The sequence below is a fragment of the Polypterus senegalus genome, chromosome 7 (assembly GCF_016835505.1).
Source record: "Polypterus senegalus isolate Bchr_013 chromosome 7, ASM1683550v1, whole genome shotgun sequence".
NCBI classification, from domain to species: Eukaryota; Metazoa; Chordata; class Cladistia; order Polypteriformes; family Polypteridae; genus Polypterus; species Polypterus senegalus.
Genome location: NC_053160.1, coordinates 88,991,819 through 89,015,593, shown reverse-complemented (window position 1 = coordinate 89,015,593; position 23,775 = coordinate 88,991,819). Strand labels below are relative to the sequence as shown.

General features: G+C 35.4%; 1 protein-coding gene across 1 annotated transcript in view; it reads left to right on the top strand.

The window, feature by feature from the left end:
* The window catches only part of LOC120532701 (protein-lysine 6-oxidase), a 28,293-nt gene extending 4,798 nt beyond the window's left edge, over positions 1 to 23,495 (top strand). The window contains exons 3-7 of the mRNA XM_039758995.1: positions 7,310 to 7,447; positions 8,098 to 8,254; positions 15,732 to 15,827; positions 16,006 to 16,121; positions 22,111 to 23,495. Of these exons, the coding sequence (XP_039614929.1) occupies positions 7,310 to 7,447; positions 8,098 to 8,254; positions 15,732 to 15,827; positions 16,006 to 16,121; positions 22,111 to 22,117 (514 nt within the window). The 3' untranslated portion in view covers positions 22,118 to 23,495. The remainder of the gene's footprint in view (positions 1 to 7,309; positions 7,448 to 8,097; positions 8,255 to 15,731; positions 15,828 to 16,005; positions 16,122 to 22,110) is intronic.
* Positions 23,496 to 23,775: the final 280 nt, after the last annotated feature.

Here is a 23,775-nt window from a genome sequence, read left to right as displayed (position 1 = left end):
GGATGCTAGCTGTGTTTTCTTCTTTTAGGAATAAGGCAACTACCAGTCTGACCAGATAATGCATGCTACTTTGGAGACAGACTGTTTGGTTGGGAGGCATGGCTGGTGCCAGGCCTATTTCTTCTTTTACCATTGGTTATAGATGCTTCCTGACCTAATTTGCAATGAAAGTGTTTTTATGCCACAAACAGTAATTAAAGATAGTATTAAGACAGAAAGAATATGAAGGTGTTTTTTGATGATTTTATCAGTTTAGGATGCTCCTTTATTACAATGGACTGCCAGGTATTAAACACAGGAGATGTTTTAAGGAGAAAGAGCACTGATTATGTTTAATGAGAAAAATGTACAGTTACAGGCAGTTTTGAAATAGAGTGTCACATAGCTTTGAGGAAAGTGAAGAAAAGTAATTATCATTACTATACCACTCTCAAGATTACAAGGTACAGCATGAAATTAAAATAAAAGTTTTCAAGTGAGGTAAAGATTATGGTAATTTGAAGTATTTGTTGTTTGCATGCTTATGCATTTTATCTATGATACAGTGTAACAAAAAATAGGCAAAGTGTGATGCATTTATGATGTCTCATTTGAACAGAGACAGAAGAAGAATAAAGTGAATTTAGACACTGTATAGTATCTTTGAAAGAAGATGGGATTCCCCACTGGTTAATGCACAGGAATGCTGAATGCAGAGACAAACGTGTTCACATTCTCTTGGCACTATAATCATATTTCCACACAGATAAGCACAATAACAAGACTGCTGCTGATGAGGGAGGATAATGCTAGATAGACTGCACCAAAGACACAGATTTTCACTGCTAGAAATTTTTCCTCACTTTGCTGCTATTCATGACAAAGACAACAGAATATTTCTTTCACATTTCCCGCACTAAAAAAGAAAACATATAATACATACAACAGGTACCACAACACTGATGTCACAGCAAAAGTACAATCAAATAGTAATAACAAAACCAAACTTTATTGGCAGCTGGCAGAGTGAATGCAACTGCAGATCTACAGGAATAAAGCAGAGGGTTAGAAAGCCTAAGCAGTCCCAAGATGCTCTATCAAGGTGTTTGTTCTAAAGGTACGTGAAAAGCAGTAGATTGGGACACCTGGGTGGTAATGGGGCTGCCTTCCACAGTTTGGGAGATAATATTGAATACAATACTGAATTCGTTTTTAGCATGTCTGATGAGAGCAGGGGCAGTCAATAGGCAGGCAAAGCAGAACAGAGACTTCTTGTCAATATGTAGAGAACAAAAACTCAAGGTATTGGAAGAAGAGCCCTGCAGCAACCTGAAGATCAAGACAAAGGTTTTGAATTGAGTCATAGACACAACTGGAAGTCAGTGGAGAGAGCAGAGCAGAGGGGTTGTATGGGTGAACAGCGGAGCAGAATATTTCAGTCAAGTAGCTATATTTCGATTGACTTGGAAAGGTCACATTGAGCTTCTGAAAGATATACTGGGAAAGAATTGCATTAGAATCGCAGTAAGAGAACAAAGACCCTGAACAATGACCTAGGTAATGAGGAGAGGTCAAATGTTGTGAAGATGTTAAAGAAAGAACAAAAGGAGTTTAAGGAATTTGGATTTTATCTTTGGATGGAGTCTGTTTCATTTTTTTGACTGTTTTTATTTGTTTTTGTAGCATTTTTTCTTTTTTATGATTGTTCTAGCATGGCCATTTTATGTTTTTTTTTGTATGGGTGGCCATTTTGTGATAGCCTTTGCATGGCTGTGAGCATGTTGCTTATGGTTACTATGGCCATTGCTGGCCACATAAAACAGAGGTCATATCATGTATTTTGTCATCACATCCTCCCAATTTAAGAGGGCAGCGCACTACACCAGGCCTCCAAGCATCAGATTCTCTTTAAAAACTTCCAACAATTTTTAGTTTAAATAGCAGCAGTTAAATAAGCTAGTGCAATGACACATGTTTCACTGTAGTTCGACTCTGCCTTTTTGTTTTGACTCTCACTGCTTCTTTTGTTTTTTTTTTTGATGCCTGCCTGAATGTTGACTAAATGCCTCCCATTGCCAGTTCACACTTTCCATCTTCTGGACTTTTTCTTTTGTTATGTATGCCTCTGAACAACTGTTCCTTTCCTGGTGATTGATAAGGACAGGGTCTGTGAAAAATGCATGAGAGGGAATCATTCAAGATCACAGCCAGATTTTGCACTAGTATTATTTGGCAACAGAGTAACATTGTAAAGGAAAATCCTTAGAGAAAGACCTGTGGATGGAAAAACAGAAACTGAGTACAAGATATTGAACTTGAAGATGTTAAGCTTAAGACGTTTATGGTCTTTGCAATTCTAGCTCAAACCTCAAACAATTTCTTTTATTGGCTGTTGAAGAAGCAAGGCCCAATAGACAATGACCAGGTGTGGAATTTGAATTCAGGATACTGGATCCATGAAGTAGCATTGCTAACGTCTACAGTTATCAGAGATGAAATTAGTTCTTACTAACATTTAGCTGTACATTAAGAAGGTTTATTACTGTTTGTTTTTTGTTACCAAATGTTTCCATTAAAACTGAAACTATACAAAAATGATTTCTAAATCATTGCTGATACCTTGAATCTAGGTTTGGTTATTTAATTAAACTTTCTTAGTTGCTGCCATTCCAGCCATTATAGTGACATAACATAAAATAAATAGGCTGAACTGTGTTGACCAATCTAGTGGATAAATGGCTAAAACTCACATGCTGTGCGTAATACCTCGAGAAAAGCTAGGGCAATGTTGCATTAGGGTTTCTTGGGGAGCAACATCTCCACCTTTTACGTTTACAGCAAAAATATTGTAAAGATTGTCCCATGAACATCATTTATTGAAGTAATAAGAAAAGAGCATACCAGACTTTTTAGTCTATAGAATAAATTGGTAATTTTAGTTGAGAATAGAAGGAATACAAAAATAATTAAATTGCATTCTCAAACCCAATGAACAGAATTGTTTACCCAAATATTATATATTTTTATATGTTGCTTTCCCCATGTAAGTTGTAGTGATGGCTGAGTAAAAATGTGTAATATCATGTTTTCATTCAGAATGGATGCGTCAGTTTCTCATATAATAGGAGATCATCCAGTCATATGCTCACATTGTCCCAAACACATGTATTGTTTCTAAAATAATGTTAAATAAACTCCCTGTTGAAAATGCTTCTGTGAATGAAAATTGAACATGCTAAGACATTGTAGATCCGCCTTCCATTGTTACATTTATACTCACATCAGTGAGCCATAGCTGGAGTATCTTGAGATTATTTAGCAGTACTCTGTGAAAATGCTGGATTAACTGACCTTCAGCTTATTGAAGCATTTTAGATATACATAGGTCTGAGACATCATTTCTTCCTCATGATGTTTCTATTTGCTAATCTTTATCTTTTAATCTTTAATTTTACATGTCTCTCATTCAATGATTTTTGTGCATAACAAGGGAAACACAATGTTAGCCAATGAATAACCTATTACTGAGCTGGACTCATGACCAGTAAATGAGGCTGGGAGATGGGTCTTCAGATGAAATCCTAAAGCATGTCATAGTGAGTACCATTTTCATTCATGAGAGGTTTTTCCAGACATTGTTACAATATTTTAATAAAAATAAATGCATTTGGGACATTGTAAGTATATAACTGGATAACTTCACATGAATTATGACACACAAGTAAGGGGAACTTTTTTATATTTTTTACTGTTGTTCAACATTGGTTACTATTGACCCCAATACAGTTTATCAGAAAATGTATTATCTCCATTATATATGAAAGCATGAGATTACCATTTTTTCTTGACTATCACTACAAACTGCATGAGATAAGTAACATATAAAAAAAACTGAATGGAGTATTCTTTTAATCCCATTTAGTACTGCAGGGGTCCATTGCTTATTAGGCAAAGTCAGGAACTAATCCGATACCAGGAACCGTTCCATCACAAGCCCTATACTGTATTTGAATTTACAGAGAGCCAGATAAGACTTGCCAGGTAATGTAATCTGCAAGTCTTTGGGATGTGGGTTGAGAAACAAAATACCTTGAGGAAAACTCATATAAACATGAAGAGAACATGAAAACTCTACACAGACATTAGCAGGATGCAGAACTATAGTCTGGGACATTGGGTTCACGAGTTAGCAGTGCTAATTATTTTTCTTCTGTGCCTCCCACACAAAGTCATAATATGACCTTAAATTAAAGCAGCAGTTCCTAAACTATAATGAGTAGTCTACAACCTTAAAGCTTTGACCACAGCACTAGGTGCCAGCATTGCATGCAGTGATCAAGCTGGTATTTCAATCCAGGCTTTTGGAACTGTGAGACAGCAGTGCTAGAAAATTGGGAGTGTACAGAGAAAATCCCATGGGAAGAACATTTAAGACAGTAGCCAGAGAAAAGCTATCAAAATGATTTTATGCTTTTGGGAATTATTGAATGAATGAAATTAAATGGAGAATGTGTAAATGAAAAGTAAAAGTAATTTAAAGATGGAGAAATAAATAAAGTTTCAGATTGCATAGAGTGCTTTCACTTTAAGCACAGATCCCGAAGAACAAAAAAAGCACAGCATTAATAATAATGTGGTGAATGTACTTTTCAGAACTGAGAACAATATGAGACTAATAAAAATACTGATTATGGTATTCTTGGCTGGCATAAAATTTTTGCTTACACCAGTGCTCAAGATGTAAAGGATGGACTACTAAATACATATCAGTGCTGGACCTCCAATTACACTGTGTAACTGATTTTTCAGTTCATTATTAAAATAAACTTCTGATCCTATTGAAAAAAATATTAAAAAGATGAATTATGGGCAAAGATTAGCACTATTACATCATAATTCAAGTGCCCCGCATTTAAATCCAACTCTCATTTGCTGTTTGAGAGGAATTTCCACATTTTCTCCATGTCATCATGGGTTTTCTGATACTCCAGTTTTCCTCCCACATGCCAGCAGTGTGCTTTTTATTTGTTGCGGTGAAAGCAAATTTGTTTCTTGCGAGTGGGAATATGTATGTGCAATAGTGGACCAGACTTATTCCCTATCCAGGTTGGTCTCTGTCTTACACCCAAAGCTGTTGTGATATTCTCCAGCCCTCTCTTGACACCTAAATTGTTAAGGTCAGTTTAAAAATATTATAAAATTGATTATTTTCTGCCTTAATGAGGTAAATGTGGGCAGGGTTAGAATGCTATGCTACATATTGACTGAACAATTGTAGCCCTCTGCAAAGTTTATACCATTTTCAGTTATTGTTCTTAATGTATACATCTGTAGTTTAATTTTCAGAAACAAACTGTCAAAAGCCACTTTCTAGAACAGATGTTAGAGCTCTTCGTACTGAATTTATAAAGAATGCTTCTGCTTCTTTGTAAATATACTGGTGTCAATTTATAGTGTGTCCTTTTAAAAAATGTGCATGATTGACCTATGTATTTTTCACAGTACAGTATTTATCTCTGTATTGCAAACACATGTTTGTGATGTTGATTGGTATATCTAAACATGTGAGCCATGTGTGCATGTCTGTTTGTGTGAGTGTGTTGTTCATTGGACTACCACCTAGGGCTGATTCCTGATGCTGCGAAGATTGGGTCTGACACTTACGACCATGAATTGGAGTAAGCTGGTGATAATAATGGATGTATGTAGTTCCCCATAATCTTTGGAAATCCTCTGACAAGAGAAAAATAAGCTTAAGCAAATATTTTGTTAAGTAATTTTAGGCTTTAGGGTACCGCTGCTTGTTAAGAATTTTTTTATGGCTTATGTGTTAAGAGCAAATCATAGGTTGGCTTGTTTGCTGGATGTGTAACATAATACTTTGCCTCCAGTTCTCATGGAAGTAAATTTGACCAAGATGGTGCATTGATTCTTGTGAGACGGAGTTATGCATTTAGATGTTTTAGAAGAATATTGAAGTATTTCAGAATTTACCTCCTGACAGTAGAAATTTACTTCAGGCTAGTGTGAAGAATCTGCTTATATTCAGACATTTGCCAATCCTAGAAATATAAAAATCTTAAACAGCAGCTATTGTATGCGTTCGTAGCAAAGTCTTCTTTTACCCTCAATCAGTTTGTAAAGGGATTTAGACAAGTAAACAGAAAGTTAGGATTTTATACTTTGGTTATTAAAAAGAGCACAATTGCTTCTCTACCTTGATGTCACCAGAGTGCAGTACCTACAGAACAACATATTAATACTAAGTACTCCAAATATGGTATAAAAGGCAACCAAGAATGTAGCTTTCAAGCCAGGAAGAAAAGACAAAGACCTTTAAGTACACATCTAAAGGTATGTCGGAGATGTATAGAATAAAAAGGTTTTGAATTCCCAGAGATGGATTTCCATAAAAGGCCAGGGCATCCTATATGTGATTCCAGAATGAAATGCTTCTTTTGTGGAATTTGCATGTTCTCCTCTGTTCTTCTCAAACATGTTTTCTGATGAAACAATGTCTTTGAATGGCCTCATTAATTAGTTGGCTGACAATCATCTCAGATTGTTTTTTCCTATTGTTTATATAATAGGTTCCTGATTACTTTCACCATAACCAGAATAAGCAAATAATCAAAATGAGGACATGGATATGATATCTAGCTTTTGGTTATGTACCATGTTTGATTACATATGCAACTTCAATGTAAAGATGTTTAATTAAAGGAAGACTTGCTTTCTTAAATGTTAGGATTCTGTAACACTGGACTGGAACCATATATTTAAGGTTAATAATTTTGTAAAATAAAACTATCGGCGTTTTTAAAGTTTCATCTATTTTCATCAACAACAAGTATTCAAAAGTGTATTATGGACTAATACTAGTATGGTATGTAACTATAAAAAATTAATTGTTATTATGGTGTCAACAGTTCAAGTAACCTTAATACTGGTTCAGTGATGACTGCTTATGAAGAAAGGGACCAAGCATTTAGTCTGGTAAAAAACTGTCTTAACGTAGAGGAAGAATTTCAAAGATTATAGTTTCCTCTGTGCTTAAGGGGCTTCTGGGTCTGGGACAGTGATTGCATAATGAACAGATGTTTAGAGATTTCTGCCGAGTTTAAATAGTTAAGACTGATTTGGGGGTTATATGTTGCAAAGGTCCTATTTTAACTGCTCATTGTGACTGACTACAGTTTTTGTTGCCCAAAAAATGTAAATGTTAACAAACTAAAAAGTATTATATGATTAAGAAGAAGAATGATTTTTCAGATCATTTAACATCTAGAATACAATAGTGTCAATTTATGTGTTTTTTTATTACTTTCAGCTCAGCGTATACATCGCAAGTCAGAGATTATGATACACGTATGCTACTGAGATTTCCTCAGCGAGTAAAAAACCAAGGAACATCAGACTTCCTGCCAAGCAGGCCACGTTATTCCTGGGAATGGCACAGCTGCCACCAGTAAGGAAAAAAAAATGCTTGTAATGTGTCATTTGGTTTAGTAAATTGCATAAAGGAACAGTTATATGGAGCAAGGAAAATTCCAGTAATAACTATTCTTTCCCATAATTGAGCATATCACTGTTCATGAACTGCAATTGCTACATGAACCATAAATGTAAACCTTTTTTTTGCTGTTAGTCATGCATTTTTGAAACTTTGAAACTGTATTCTTGGGTTAAATCGAGTGTCTACAGTTACTAAGTAGTACTCATGTCTCACTCCTACAAAATAAACTAGAAATACTTGTGAATGTCTCTGTAGGTCTTGATACAACTATCTACAAGGACATTTATCAGACATGTTAACTGTTTCTGTTTGTTAAATACTGTACATTTTCTACTCTTTTTCAACAGTTCTCAAAATTTTTTTGGGAGTTGTACTAAGAACTTTTAGGAAGAAACCAAAAGGAATTTGTAATCTCTGCTTCCTTCTTATCTCATAAAATCTTTCATTGTGTTGAATTGATGTCTCATGTAGACTTTCTAGTGAAACAGTCGGAGGATATTAAGCTGGTGTTCTGAGATCTAAATCATAATTTGTGTAGACGACAAATATTCATGTTTAAAAGCCTTAACAATTCAGAGTTCAATGAACTATTTCTCCTCCAGGCATTTCCACAGTATGGATGAGTTCAGCCACTATGATTTATTGGACGCCAGCTCACAGAGAAGAGTTGCTGAGGGGCATAAGGCAAGCTTTTGCTTGGAGGACACCTCTTGTGACTATGGCTACTACAGGCGATATGCCTGCACATCCCATACACAGGTACAGTTATGCAGTTTTGCAATAATTCTGATTGGAGTTTAAAGACTGCTACAATCTGAAAAGAAGTGTATAGCAGTAATGGATTTAAGAATATTTTGTGCTATAATATGAAAACATTGCAAAAAAATAAAACTGCTAGAGACAAGCCAGTTATATAACATAGGATCATACTTTTCTACCTGATCTCTTTGTCTGTTTTTACTTGGTCCTATAAACGTTTCTCATTCAGATCTGGTCAGTAGGTCCAAGTCAAGTCAATGGCAGTATATAACGTTTGGTCACCAAATCCACTATAATATCATAACATAATCCTCAAATCCACCAAATCCAATTTAGGGTATTGGGGAGCTTCTGTCTATCCCAGCAGCACTGGGTTCAAGGGCACTGGGCTCCCAGCAGAACAAGCCACCAGTACATAGCAGGGCTACACACTGTCATATCTGTGTTAAATATATGCCTTTGCAATAAACTGAAACATATGTAATTATGATGTAATCTGAACAAAACCAGATATGTTTTGTATATGTGTAAATTTGACCATGTACAATTACGATATACTGAAAATCTCAACTGCTTAAACACTACAGGAGAGCTTTACTATAACTTTCAGTGCCAAATTCATGTTTTACAAAGATGAGTCCAAGCAGACTGAATAACATTTGGCAAACGTCTAAGAGGTTGTTAACAGAGGTCTTAACGCTAAGGTCACCAACTCATCCAACAGAGTTTGTGGAAAAACCCAAAGATGTGATCAAATATTTTTCCTAACTTTTTGATGGTAAGTTTGTTTGATTAAGCGCTAGTCTCTTGCAATTTCTTCCCTTTAATTGTTCAAAGTTTGGACACTGTTTAATATGAGTGGCCATCTTATATATCATGACTGTCATGTCTTACATGGCACATATACTTATCAAGCACACAGAATCATAACAACCAAGCACATAAAATGACAGCACCGATGAAATCAGTAGTTAATTAGTCCTATAGATAACTGAGTAAGTTGTAAACAAATCCTTGGCCATAACAAGAGGATGAGACTAAAGGAACCGTAACATACTGTATGGTGGCCCTGTCTATGTGACTGTTATGATTCGTGTTACTTCTTGTTATTTAAGTCATGCTGTGTAACATCATCAGTGAGACTTAACTTAAGTCACTGCCACAAGTCAGACCTTATCCAAACTTGTGAATACAATCTAAAAACTTTTCACAAGTAATTTATTAAAAGTTATTCTGGTTCTTTATTTTTTGTGTTAGTTTTTTAAGACTTCAAATTTCGTTTCTATATTGGATTTAGATGCATAGTTGTTGGCTTTTTGGTTTTGACCTCTACTTTGTTTTGACTTCATTTTCATTTCCTGATCCTTTTTTCCTTTGCCATTGTGGCTTGCCAATTCTCCATCTCTGACAGTACATTAATAGTGGAAAACGGATGGTATGATGGTTGTAACAAAGCCCTTATGCCTGTTTGAACTGATCTGGGAAGGCCAGAAGTACAGAGAAAGACAAGAACCAGGTGGTTGACATTACCATGCAAATAATTAAAAAGTAATTTTTCTTCATGAAAAACACTCCCATTGTAGGCCTTTTTAAGTTAGATACCATAAATCTTTCCTGTTCAATAAAAACAAAAAAAATGCAAAGAGGTAAAAAAAATAAATTCATAGAAATAAACAATGATCAGAGGAATATACAGTCATATGAAAAAGTTTGGGAACCCCTCTTAATTCTTTGAATTTTTGTTTATCATTGGCTGAGCTTCTAAAGTAGCAACTTCCTTTTAATATATGACATGCCTTATGGAAACAGTAGTATTTCAGCAGTGACATTAAGTTTATTGGATTAACAGAAAATATGCAATATGCATCACAACAAAATTAGACAGGTGCATAAATTTGGGAACCCCAACAGAGATATTCTATTAATACTTAGTTGAGCCTCCTTTTGCAAATATAACAGCCTCTAGATGCCTCCTATAGCCTTTTATGTGTCTGGATTCTGGATGGAGATATTTTTTCATCAATACAAAATCTCTCCAGCTCAGTGACGGCTGCCGAGCATGGACAGCCTGCTTCAAATCATCCCATAGATTTTCGATGATATTCAAGTCAGGGGACTGTGATGGCCATTCCAGAACATTGTACTTCTCCCTCTGCATGAATACCTTTGTAGATTTTGAACTGTGTTTTGGGTCATTGTCTTGTTGGAATATCCAACCCCTGCGTAACTTCAACTTTGTGACTGATGCTTGAACATTATCCTGAAGAATTTGTTGATATTGGGTTCAATTCATCTGGCCCTTGACTTTAACAAGGGCCCCAGTCCCAAAACTAGCCACACAGCCCCACAGCATGATGGGACCTCCACCAAATTTGACAGTAGGTAGCAGGCGTTTTTCTTGGAATGTGGTGTTCTTCTTCCGCCATGCAAGGCGCTTTTTGTGATGACCAAAAAACTCAATTTTTGTCTCATCAGTCCTAAGCACTTTGTTCCAAAATGAATCTGCATGAGCATTCTAAATGAGCATTTGCCTAAAACAAGCGACTCTGTTTGTGGCGTGAGTGCAGAAAGGGCTTCTTTCTCATCATCCTGCCATATAGATGTTTTTTGTGCAAGTTGGGCTGAATTGTAGAACGATGTACAGATACACCATCTGCAGCAAGACCATCTTGCAGGTCTTTGGAGGTGATCTGTGGGTTGTCTGTAACCATTCTCACAATCCTGTGCATATGCCGCTCCTGTATTTTTCTTGGCCTGCCAGACCTGGGTTTAACAGCAACTGTGCCTGTGGCCTTCCACTTCCTGATTTCATTCCTTACAGTTGAAACTGACAGTTTAAACCTCTGAGATAGCTTTTTGTAGCCTTCCCCTAAACCATGATACTGAACAATCTTTGTTTTCAGATCGTTTGAGAGTTGCTTTGAGAATCCCATGCTGTCACTCTTCAGAGGAGAGCCAAAGGGAAGCACAACTGGCAATTGACTACCTTAAATACCTTTTCTCATGATTGGACACACCTGTCTATGAAGTCCAAGGCTTAACAAGCTAATCCAACCAATTTGGTGTTGCAAGTAATCAGTATTGAGCAGTTACATGCATTTAAATCAGCAAAATTACAAGGGGACTCAAATTTTTGCACAGCCAGTTTTCACATTTGATTTAATTTCATACAACTAACTACTGCTTCACTAAGAATCTTTGTTTGGAAAACACCCCAGTACTCAGATGTTCCTAGGAAATGAAAGACATACCACTGTTATCTTTTTTGTTGAAAGTAGAGTAAATTATTATGCAGGCTGAGATGAGTTCCCAAACTTTTTCATATGACTGTATGCATGGCAGTAGAGCACCAGCTTAAGGACAGGTTATGTGTTAAATGCACATACCCTTAAATCACATGACTGTAACTAATGTTGCTGGGCAACTCAAGAAGATGGTTGCAGCAGTCAAGAAGCTTATGGAGGTTGTGGTCATTGGCAACCGTGCATATGGGTGAGGGCCAAAGATCAATGATGATCTTGGCACAATCTGGCAAAATGGTAAGTGCTGACTCTCACTATACCTTTCAATTTAAATACATACTAGGGGGCTTTGCCTCCTGCTCGCTTTGCTCGCCAACCCCCCTGGCTAGCACTACGTGCCAGCCACTTCGCGTCTCTGCTACTCGCATATCTGGATTTCACTTTCACCAAACAAGAAATCTTTTAATTTTCGTGGATGCACCTCTTCATTGGGAAGAAACACTACTTTTCCCTGATGTCAACACGAATTAGAGTAAACCTACAAGTCTCTGACTTAAAGTTTAAATCTGAACAATATGTTCGATTTCTTTTCGCTGTTCTGTTATTTCACCAAGTAATAATTTCTGTTTGTTTGTGTTTGTTAATGTGATCTTTACTATCATTTTTCTGAGACTTTCGAAGTTTAGTACTTACATTATCACTAACCTGTTCTGCATGTGTATCGTGCCAAAGTTTTTGAATTCTTTACGACTTTCTACTTTGTCATCTACTTTATGTGTTTTATTTCTGGCCCCGGGCATGGTTAAATCTTTTGGCACAAAATGTCGTCTCACCAGACATGAAAGTATCTCTCAGAAAATGTCTTGCCTCGTCTCAGGCTAAAAAGTCTCATCTCATCCCAGGATTTTTTTTTATTATAACAGAGAGATAATATTTGGTTACATCTCAGAAATATTTGAAATTGTTTTCCTGTCATAGTACCCTACAAAATGAAACCATTAAAAAGTGTCATGAAACCAAATCAGAATAATATTTTTTATATCATTTTTTTTTTTTTTATAAGTGGGACAGTAGTTTTGTGTTTCTATTTTATGGATACCATATTTACAAAAGAATTTATTGCAAAGACATTGCTGAATTGAATTATCATTTCACATTATGATGGAGTGGAAAACATTCTTACTGTCAGAAAGGAGTCTAGATGCTGCCCCCTTGTCTTTCTGTGTGTCATGTCATAAGCTCATTAGGATTTAACATTTTCTTGCAAAGAATACATTTCTAAAAGAGAAATGTCATTCTCCAAATACAGTATGTGTTTTTAACAAGGAGGGGTGGCGCAGTGGTAGCGCTGCTGCCTCGCAGTTAGGAGACCCGGGTTCACTTCCCGGGTCCTCCCTGCGTGGAGTTTGCATGTTCTCCCCGTGTCTGCGTGGGTTTCCTCCCACAATCCAAAGACATGCAGGTTAGGTGGATTGGCGATTCTAAATTGGCCCTAGTGTGTGCTTGGTGTGTGGGTGTGTTTGTGTGTGTCCTGCGGTGGGTTGGCACCCTGCCAAGGATTGGTTCCTGCCCTGTGTTGGCTGGGATTGGCTCCGGCAGACCCCCGTGACCCTATTCGGATTCAGCGGGTTAGAAAATGGTTGGTTGGTTTTTAACAAGGAGAACCTATTGGGATGTATTACACTTACCAAGGAGGCTGTGTTAATAAGTTTATTATTTCATGTTGTTATTTTTATTATACCATAACACTGTTTTGATTAGGAGTACCAGTCATTGCAAAATGGTTTTGAGACCTCCTAAAAACAACCATAAAGGCAGGGCCTTAAAAAAAAAAAACAGCAAGCCCAGGCAGACTCACCCAAAATCCAAGCTAACCTCAAAACTGCCATCAACAGACTTCAAATAAAGTGAGCTGGCCAGTTAACACAAAAAGTCCCAAAATCTCAAAATATAGCAAAAGCCCCAGCAGAAGAAGGATAACCAAAAACCTTCCACTTGTATAACCATTGCAACAAAAAAACTTTTTATTAGAAAGAAAACAGAAATACAAGAAATATGCTCAAATGAGTAAAAATTGGCAAGAAGGAGTTCTCAAAAGGCAATCCTTAACAAACAAGTCCAAATTCACAATCCGTAAGAGAAAAGCGACAACACAAGCAAAATAAATGATGAAAACCAGAAAATCCAAAAAATTAGCAATATTCACAAAACGCCTTCACAAAAACAGTGTTCTCCTGATTTTAGCTTGCTCAGCTCTGATCTTATATAGCCAGAATAAGGGCTCAGTAGGAGTCACCTCTTGGGGCTCCACCCACAACACAAAAGGAATGAAAGCATAGTTAAAAGGACAGCATAGTTAAAAGGACAATATACAATTATGAACACAGAAGAAAAAAAATGTAAAAACATGAAAAATAATCATTCAGAATTATAATACAACATAAAATATACATAAAAATACAAGTTTACAGTACATAACAAACAATATTTTGTTTGGCTATTGGCATTGCCAGTTTTGGCTGTTCTGCTACATACTATACAATGTGAGATTTTTGGGGGCCTCACCCCAGAAGTCAAGAATGTAATCATATAAAAGATTGCCATTTTGAGCAACTATTCCATTATAAATTCTGGTTCTGAAATCTGTGTGTCTTCGATTCATCTTGTACCTGTGGTTTTGCTTGCTTTCAGTTTCCTTGTGGTTTCTTTTTGATCCTTGTCTCCTTTTCTTTGTGCATCTGCACTGTCATAACAGTCACAATGGCATTTTGCCACTTCAACACTATTATTAGATTATGTAAAAAAAAAGGTTCTAATGAACTAACTTTTTACAGCTTTTTCTTTTCTGTTTTTGTAGTTTTTACACATTTCAATACACTTTAATTCATTTAATAGTTTTTTGAAATTTTCAAACACTTTTAATAATTTATGAACTAGCTAAATTTTGTTAGTCTTCCAAATACACTGATTGAACCTGTTGTAGCGTTGTAATTGAGTAGCAGAAACCTTCTCTTCTGAGAATGATGAAGCCATGATAAGGATACCAATTGCACAATTCTTTTTAATAAAGGTAGTACCTTGTTTCCCAGGCTGTCAGAGTATTTAAACATTATGCATGATGACTTCTGTTTGGAACTTCTAACTATTGTACTTTTTGAAGCATAACCATCAATGGTTGTCCAAAAGTAGCAATAAAAGCATCATCATAGCATTGTAGAGGATAATCTTGTGGCAGATCACTCAAGTGTAACAAGAACCACTGCACAATATTGATTTAGTACAGCAGCATTAAAGACAATGGACATAATGAAAAGACTAAGCTGAGCAGCAGGCATGATACAATATGTAGACCAACCCTGGCATAAATTCTGATTAAATCCATCCCTTCATCCATACATTGGCTTTGCCATCTACTCATCCAGTTCAGGGTTACAGGGTTCATGGCTACAAGAATTACATCCTGTTCTGGTGCTACTGGCAACCTTTTTGCGCACAATGGATGATACATCAGTCCATCTCAGGACATTAATGCACTTACCCATATTGATTCATATGGAACTAATGTAGAGCCACCCATTAGCCTAACCTGAATTTGCTTGAGATGTGGGATATAAAAGATGCTCATATAGCAATGGAATTAATATGAAAGTGCATATTTAACTTCTGCAGTACTGTTTTGCTAAAAGTTAATCTGACAGCAAGTTATCTACAGTATATGAAAAAAGGGTAGGTGGTACAGGCAACTGCTCCATGATGCCATTCTTCCTAAATGTCAGATCTAGATCTCTCAGTAAAGCAAAACCAAGAATAAAATCAAAAGTGTAAAAAGGGAAATTCTGTTTGTGATTGTTGTCTTTATAAAATATGTCAAACGTGAGGTGAGAAAAAATCATTTTCACACATTTTCAGGAAGAGCCCTGGAATTTTTATTTGAGAATTTCTATAAGAAATGTACTGAAGGATTGTGTACCAAAGATTTATAGGAATATGAAGAAGTAAATGAAATCTTTAGGTTTATAGATGGACTCAGCTTATGGTCTTGCTCAATCTAGTTCACATCTGTTTGCTCTACTTTTACCAGTCAGCACTGCTGTTAATAATTCATTAGCCAGGAAAGTATTTTTGTAAATGTTTGTGAACATGAGAGATGATCCCTGTATTTCAAAACTAAAAAAGAATAGACTGAATCATAATTTAAAGTCTATTAAAAATACTCATTATTTGTTCTTTTACAGGGATTAAGTCCTGGATGCTATGATACCTATAATGCGGATATTGACTGCCAGTGGATTGACATTACTGATGTAAAGCCAGGAAACTATATACTCAAGGTGGGCAGATGTCAAAAATGAAACAAAATAAATAAATTATATATATATATATATATATATATATATATATATATATATACTGTATATATATATATACTGTATATATATATATATACACAGTATATGCACAAATATCATATATAGTTGGAAGTAACCATATATTTATTTTTCCTTCTAGGTTAGCGTGAATCCTAACTATCAGGTACCAGAATCGGATTATAACAACAATGTTGTAAGATGTGACATCCGCTACACGGGTCATTACGTATATACATCAGGCTGTAGACTTTCAGCGTAAGTGTTTTATCATATGCATATACTGAAGGTGTGTTCAGCTTGTACTGTTAATAACACTTGAGTCCTCATGCAATCTCCTGTACCCAGAAAACTACCAAAAAGACAAAATAATATAAAATATGACACCTTTACTAAACAAATGGCTCCTGGGAGCAATGTATCAAAGGGAGAATTCAAAATAGAAAATAAACAAAGGTAAAAAAAAAAACACGCTCTGCAATCCCAGTGCCCTCCTGAGCAGGCTTGAACCCCTGGACAGTATATTAGGTCAGCCACAGTACCACAGAAAGCACTCACTTTAACTCCCAGTTTCTATCACTTTAGTCCAGACCTTGTCTTTCTTCCACCTGCCAATTGAGTGCTTGCCTCATTCCTCTTCCATTTGTACACTTTAATAACTTCTGTTTCAGGGTGTCCCATCGCCCCTGAACCTTCCATTAGTCTTAAAGTGTTAAGTCTTTAAGACAGCAACCCAGTGGCCTGTTCTGTCAGAGGGACAGCAAAGTCTCATACATTTCCTTCTCTGTATTATGATTAGCAGATTTTATTAATTTATTGCAGGTTACCCTTTACCGATTTAAGTAAATTATACATTTTTTAGGGGTTTGTAACCTTTTGAGAAAGTAAAACATTTTATATTGTTGTATGCTATTTTGTTTTGTATATGGGCATCACTATTTTGTAAGTTCCACTGTGTAGACGCGGTTCCCGGTTCCCTTGGGCATTGCTGAGGAGGTCTGATGTCTTTAATTCAATGGATGATAATTAACTTTCCTGGCTCTAGAACTATACTTTTGCTTTTGTTGTCTCGATTTTTTTGTTAGAGATTTAAACTTCATTACTAACAATCTTGATTTTTGGTTGTGATGTTGGATTGTCTGCAGTGGGTTGGCGCCCTGCCCAGGATTGGTTCCTGCCTTGTGCCCTCTGTTGGCTGGGATTGGCTCCAGCAGACCCCTGTGACCCTGTGTTCGGATTCAGTGGGTTGGAAAATGGATGGATGGATGGATGGATGGATATTGGATTGTTCACTGACTACATTTCTTCTTCTGATCCTTATAATTAAATAATCTTTACTGTCTCACTCTGTCAGTACACTTAGACTGTATTCTCCCTAGAGGCTTTGTTAGAGATTTAAACTTCATTACTAACAATCTTGATTTTTGGTTGTGATGTTGGCTTGTTCACTGACTACATTTCTTCTTCTGATCCTTATAATTAATTAATCTTTACTGTCTCACTCTGTCAGTACACTTAGACTATATGCTTCCTAGAGGCTAAGAGATATTTCTTCGCTGACTTCTCTGTCTCTTTCTGTAATCTCACCTTCTGGGCTGCCTGCCGAGCATTCTAGGCATACATTACACGATTACATCTTTACCAGTCTCTGTCACATTCTGGTGTCTCTGATACTACCCTTCAAGGGCACACAGAGCACAGATAGGATGTTCTTCCTGTAGAGGCCCCTGCATTTCTGCACTGGCATGATCCTCTGACTAACCCTCTATCTGTCTAAGTCTCTCCTGGAGATTGTCTGCAGGACTTGACACAGTTCTGTGTCAACCTGGTGTTGCATTTGCCTCTGTGTTTAAGCAAATGGAGATAAGAGGTGACATGATTTCAAATTATGAATGCAGTTAGTACAATCGATCTAACCTACTATTTTAAAATAAATTAAATAGATGGAAACTTGTTAAAGGTAGGTTTTGCAATAAAGTTGGAAAGATTTTCTTCACACAGAGAATCTTAAACACAAACAATTCATTACAAAGTAGGGTGGTAGACAGTAAAATTAGAGACCTTCAAAACCTGACTTTTTGTAGAAATTCGGTGAATAGGATTAGGAAGCTTCTTGGGCTGAATGGCTTCTTGTTTTGTTCGAATATTCTAATATTCTAATTTTATATATTAAACTTTTTTAGAACTATGGCTCATCCCAGCAGAACAGGCTGTAAGGCAGGAACCAACCTTGGACAGATGCCAGTCAATCATATTGCCCACTTACACATATACACCACTAGAGTCAGTTTAGAGTCACCAGTTCATCCTGCATGCAGATCTTTGGGAATGAGAAAGGAAAACCCAAGCAGACATGAGAAGAATGTGCAACCTGTATATGCCAACCATTGCACTACTGTGTGACCCCTAAAATGATTAATTATCAAAATAAAATAATTGTTTTATATTATTGAGTAAAGCTGAAATGCAAATCATAAAAGTCTGTTTCAGCCTAAATTAAGTTTTGCTTGAGTGGCTTTGATAGGGAGGATTCAGAGTAAGATTAAAGCTGTGACCATTTCCGTTCTTCAGATTACGGTTAAAGCTGAGCAGGTTTCATTTCAGAGTAATTACCATACATATTTGGCAAGAAATGGACAATGCAGTGCCAGTAAAAATGTCTAAAATGGGATCAAATTGCAGAAGACTGATTTGATTTCATTCAGTCTTTGCTGCTTCAGTGCCAAGATGGTGTCTGGCAGTGATCAAGGCTAAGGGAGGCCCTACTAGTGAATAAATCAAGAGTTTATTATTCTAAGGACTATAAAATGGTTTCTTCAGGGTGCTTTCAGAAGAAAATGAATACGAGTTAAAACATATAAAGCATGAATTTGTCATCTAATATGTGCAAATGCGTATCTTGTTGAGTGGCCGTTTCATACCATGGAATCCAAGCTTTCAGACAAATACTTGTGTGATTCTGCCTGTCTTCCTTTATTTTGTGGATTCTCCACCTAAATTTTCCCAGACATGCTTAACAACATTCATAATTCAGCTGTTCTTGGCAAAAACTAAAGCAGAAAGTCACATTTATTTGGAAAGGCCTGCACTGTGCCTAACACAGAGCAAAAGGACATTGGACCAAATTTTCTTCTCTAGAGAAATCACCTGACATATCACTTACAGCAGTCAGAAAGATAGATTGTGTTTCCATTCTGCGGGAAATGCTTTGCAGTGATCTCACGAAAATAAGGTTCATGGAATTTAACTTTGAATAAGCCACCTGCTTTTGTAGTTTTTTCTTTTTCACATTTTTAATAATATAAAGAAAATGTGCAATTTATGTAGCTACTAAGTCATTTGGCATATAGATTGTAATTGTGAGGTCATTTCTGGATTGTAGTAGCTTCCATCCAGAATCCTAGCTTCTGGGATATTCATGAAATGGTAGCTGTGTCCTAGAAAAGAATATTAAAGAAATAAGAATAGCATCTTTATGGGAAAAAAAGTTTGAAAAGAGTAGTTACATTCCCACACATTCCTACATACAGTAATAATAACAGTCATGAAAATCCGTACTCCTCTTTGGTTGACAAATTGGAACAAAAAGAATCCATTCTAACATACAGTAGATATGAATTTGAAGAATCAAAGTGGAATAAGGCAAATGTGTACTATATGTGTACGTGAAGAGTTGAATCACTGAGGCTGTGATCAATCTGTAACAATTTACATTGTAATTTATTGCCTGAGTTGTTAAAACTGAAAAACATTAAATCTGCTTTATGAACAGTACTGTGATGTCACCAACCCACATATCACAGGCTACAGGAACACTACTGTAGTTCAGCACTTGAAGCCACCTGTTTTTAGAACTCACAGACCTGTTCCAGTATATTTTAACCATATGAGACAAAACTATAAGGTAAACTGAATCAGGGTTTGAATGGAAGACTTGCTAAAAATATGAAAAGAAGTATCAAGAAGCATCAACTATTCAGGCTAAACATGGAGAGAGCACTGACTCATATTTTTGAAATTTTATGTTTAATGGAGAAAGGCATGTGGCCTACAGAAATACATGTGTCTTTATCAAGCATCATCAGAGCCATTTTTATATCACACATAATCATAGAAAGTGCGTGCTGTACACTGTATGCCTGTTCCAATGATATATTTTTATCTACTGATTGATTTATTAAATAAAAAATTAAAAAATGCAACTTGTTTCATGTGAATGAGCCAAACCTACATTATGGTATTAAAAATGTATCTCAGTTGGCTATGGTTTTCAAGGAAGTTAAAATTACATGCAGCATGTAATCATATTCTGTAAATTGCATTCTACATTGTAGATATTAAACATTGCATCAAACTAAGTTAGAGAACTTCATAAAATTACAACATCATCCCTTGGATTTTACCAAGTTTCATGTACTTTCTGTGCTGAAATTACAAATGTGACTTTTACACAATTTTAACATTCCCTTCATCATCTCTGGTTTCACTTTCACTCTGTCACTGCAGCGTTCACAAGACCTGTCTGTGTTCACACTTTTGGAAAGCCACATATGGGGTTTTTCTTCTTAGTATGTCCTGTTTAATATTATGTCTCTATTGTGAAATACTGAATGGACAGATACCTTTAAAACTAGTATTAGGGTCTAGAGTCATAGAAGGAAGGGCTTATGGGATTTGTAGTTTGTGTCTGTTTTTTTGTCATTTTATATCTATAAACTGATAGTCAATGTCCTGGGTAGGCATTTTGAACTTCACAACTGTAGCTAGCATCTTCATTGCATCTTCTTATGAAACAGCATTCTTTACTTGAGTGGTATAGCATGCTACATTACAGTAGATTTCTGATGAAACACATGCAGACATTTAGGCAAAAATTTGATTGAGATCTTCTGTACAAACAATAAACATTAGGTAATTGACAGCAATGACAATTCGTTTATGTTAAGAGCTTTCATTTTATATACTACAAAGTTAAAAAAAAAACCTATTGTAGATATTCGACACAAGTAAGAAGCATATAGACAAGTTAAAATCCAAACACCTGGTGGCAATAAAAACACATACCTTGGGAAACAACAATTAATGGGAGTCAGGATCACAGTATGAACAGATGCATCAGGGCTGTTTGTCCATCTTTTTCACAGATATTCCAACATTACACAAGATATATTACTAATGCCTGCTTCCTAGACTGAAATTATACTTGAGAAGAACCCATTGTACAGTTATCCAATTATTTGGTACAGCAAGGTAACAGATACATAAATAGTGGCAGTCCAGTAGTAACACACAAGGTACCAACACTTATGTACAGTATATCCACTTTAAGCTCTGCTTTACATGTACATTCACATCTGTGGCCTTTATAGGGGGACTACATACAACTGATGAAAAACACGAAAAGAAATATTGTACTTGAGTGAATGACATAAACATCTAATAATGATAATAATATTTACTCAGATTTAACACAATTCTTGCTGATTACCTGTTTCAATTCATAAGAATACCATTTCCTGTAATTTTTTTTTTTGCATTGATCATCAGCAAAAGCCAAATCACTAGGAAAAGCAGTAACTGATCTATGGCAGGAATGTTTTATTCATGGATAATTGTGTATAATATGTTCATGAGTAACCAGCTCCAGTGATCTGATAATGTTATTATTACTTATTATTTGCCTTTTTGTAAGCCAACTTACAACATTTGAGATAAAATTGATTACATTTGTTTTGTGTTTCCAGTTGCAACATAGGCATATGAAGTGACTTCCTCATGGCTACACAGTTTAAATAACAGGGTTTGAACCCACAGCCAAATGGTTTGAAGTCCAAGGCCCAAAGCCTTAGCCACTACACCACAAAAAAAAACCATTGTGTGCAGAAAAGCACTTAGTCAGTTACACTGTACTTCTGATACACCTCATTAACCGATGGCAGTATAACTGATGCCTATTGTGAAAAATGGTAACACAGCCAGTATCTTAGTAATCATAACAATGGACATTCCCAAAATTGTTTCTGCATTTCACCTAATGCTTTCAAGACAGGTTCAGTCTTTTAGAAACCTTGTGCTGGATTAAGCTGGATGAGGAAATGGGGAGAATCTAAAACTAAATTAGCTCAGGCAGAATCAAATCTTTTATAATTTTATAAAGCAAGCCTATGCTCTTTTACAGCAATATCAAGTTATTATCTTCATGGAGAATGTATTAAAAAACAACTAATTTATATTTTACATTTTTTAGGTATTAGTCTTCTTGAATAATGTGTATGAATCTGTGCCAAAGAATGAAGCAAAAACCAGAAGAAATTCAACATGGACACATTTTACTGCACAAGGACTGCTTCTTTGTAGCAAAAATCTGCAACTGGATTTCAGCAGAAAAAATTCAATATTTATAGTACAAAAACTTTGGTGGTTAGACATTATAGAGCTAAGATATAAAATGATCAAAAGACATGAAGAAATATTTCAATTCTTTTTGTGTTTGTTTTTTTTTTTATTGTTTATGCTTTCATGTTTCAGTATTGATTATAAACTGCTTTCTTACTTGATGCGATATATGTGATCAAAAATATAATTATATGTTTTGTTACAGTAATCTGAACAGTATGGCAGAACTCCAGAAAGGATAAACATGAAACAACATGTTACTCAACTAAGCACATTTTTCAATAAATCTTTAAGGAAATATTTTTAAAAAATTAAATAAATAAATGCACAACAGTAAAGGATAATGAATTTGGTAAAATTGCTTTGTCTGCATAATTTTACTTTAACTAGGAAAAGTTAAATATAAATTATAGGCTTTTTTAAAAATTTTGAGCATGATACAAATTTTGTTCATTTAAGTTGGCTCATCTGGGTTTATAATTCTGAAACTTTGGAAAAAGACAGATGAATATTGCTCTCTTGAACTATTCAGTAAAGTCGTTTAACAGGGCACAAAAACCACTTAAGCAATGTATGTGACCACTTTTTCATAGCCCATTAAGTGAAGAAATACTCAACATTTTAATAATTAAATTACAATACTGACATTCATGTCTTATAGAAAACACATTCATAAGGACATTTACAGTAAATTCACAACTTATGACCATGTTCAAATTTATGTGCATCAGTGAATTTAGATTTTCATGAAAATTTTACCACAGGAAAAAGAAGGAAAAAACACTCAATTACAAAATTTTATATGCCATCCAAAAAAAAAAAGGAGTAAATATGGCTGCCCTTATTTTTGCAGTCCACTCTTAACATCCTGTGTTGATAGGTGCTATTCATCATTTAATACTTGAAATACCTTTTCAAAAGTAAGATTAAGTAAAAATTGTATTTTTTTTCTTCTTTTTTTTGTTTTACTAATGATGGGGATGATTCCATCCTAAAACGTAACACCACTAAATATTTCAGCTCTGTACACATTTCTGTTTGTCTCATTCCTGTCTTCTTAATGTTTAAAAGCATAAATGTAATTCTTTATTTCTTTACATAAACACTTTTTAACAATTGTATGGCATTCACAAATAGTAGCTTTGTACTCCAATTGCACTTTTATATTCTTACAGTACGTTTCTGTATCTATATTTAACGTTTGGCTTGAATAAATGGTTTGAAGAGTCCTATGCATATTTATTTGTCATACATATTTTTCAATGCTGTGAAAGCTTTTCAGATGAGAAATGTTTCACATTTCTTAAAAAGAAAGCACTGACTATGAAATTTGGTTTAACTCTTTTGACTTGGAAATCAAATATCTGATATATTCTAATTAAAAAAAAACTGTTTGGACAACTACTCAACTGCAAAATGGTAAAAGAAGGTTATATGCAACTTTATACTTTTTAATTTATTAAACTGCTATGCCAGCAAAATTAATTCAGAATTATTAAATATAGTTTCTATAGAC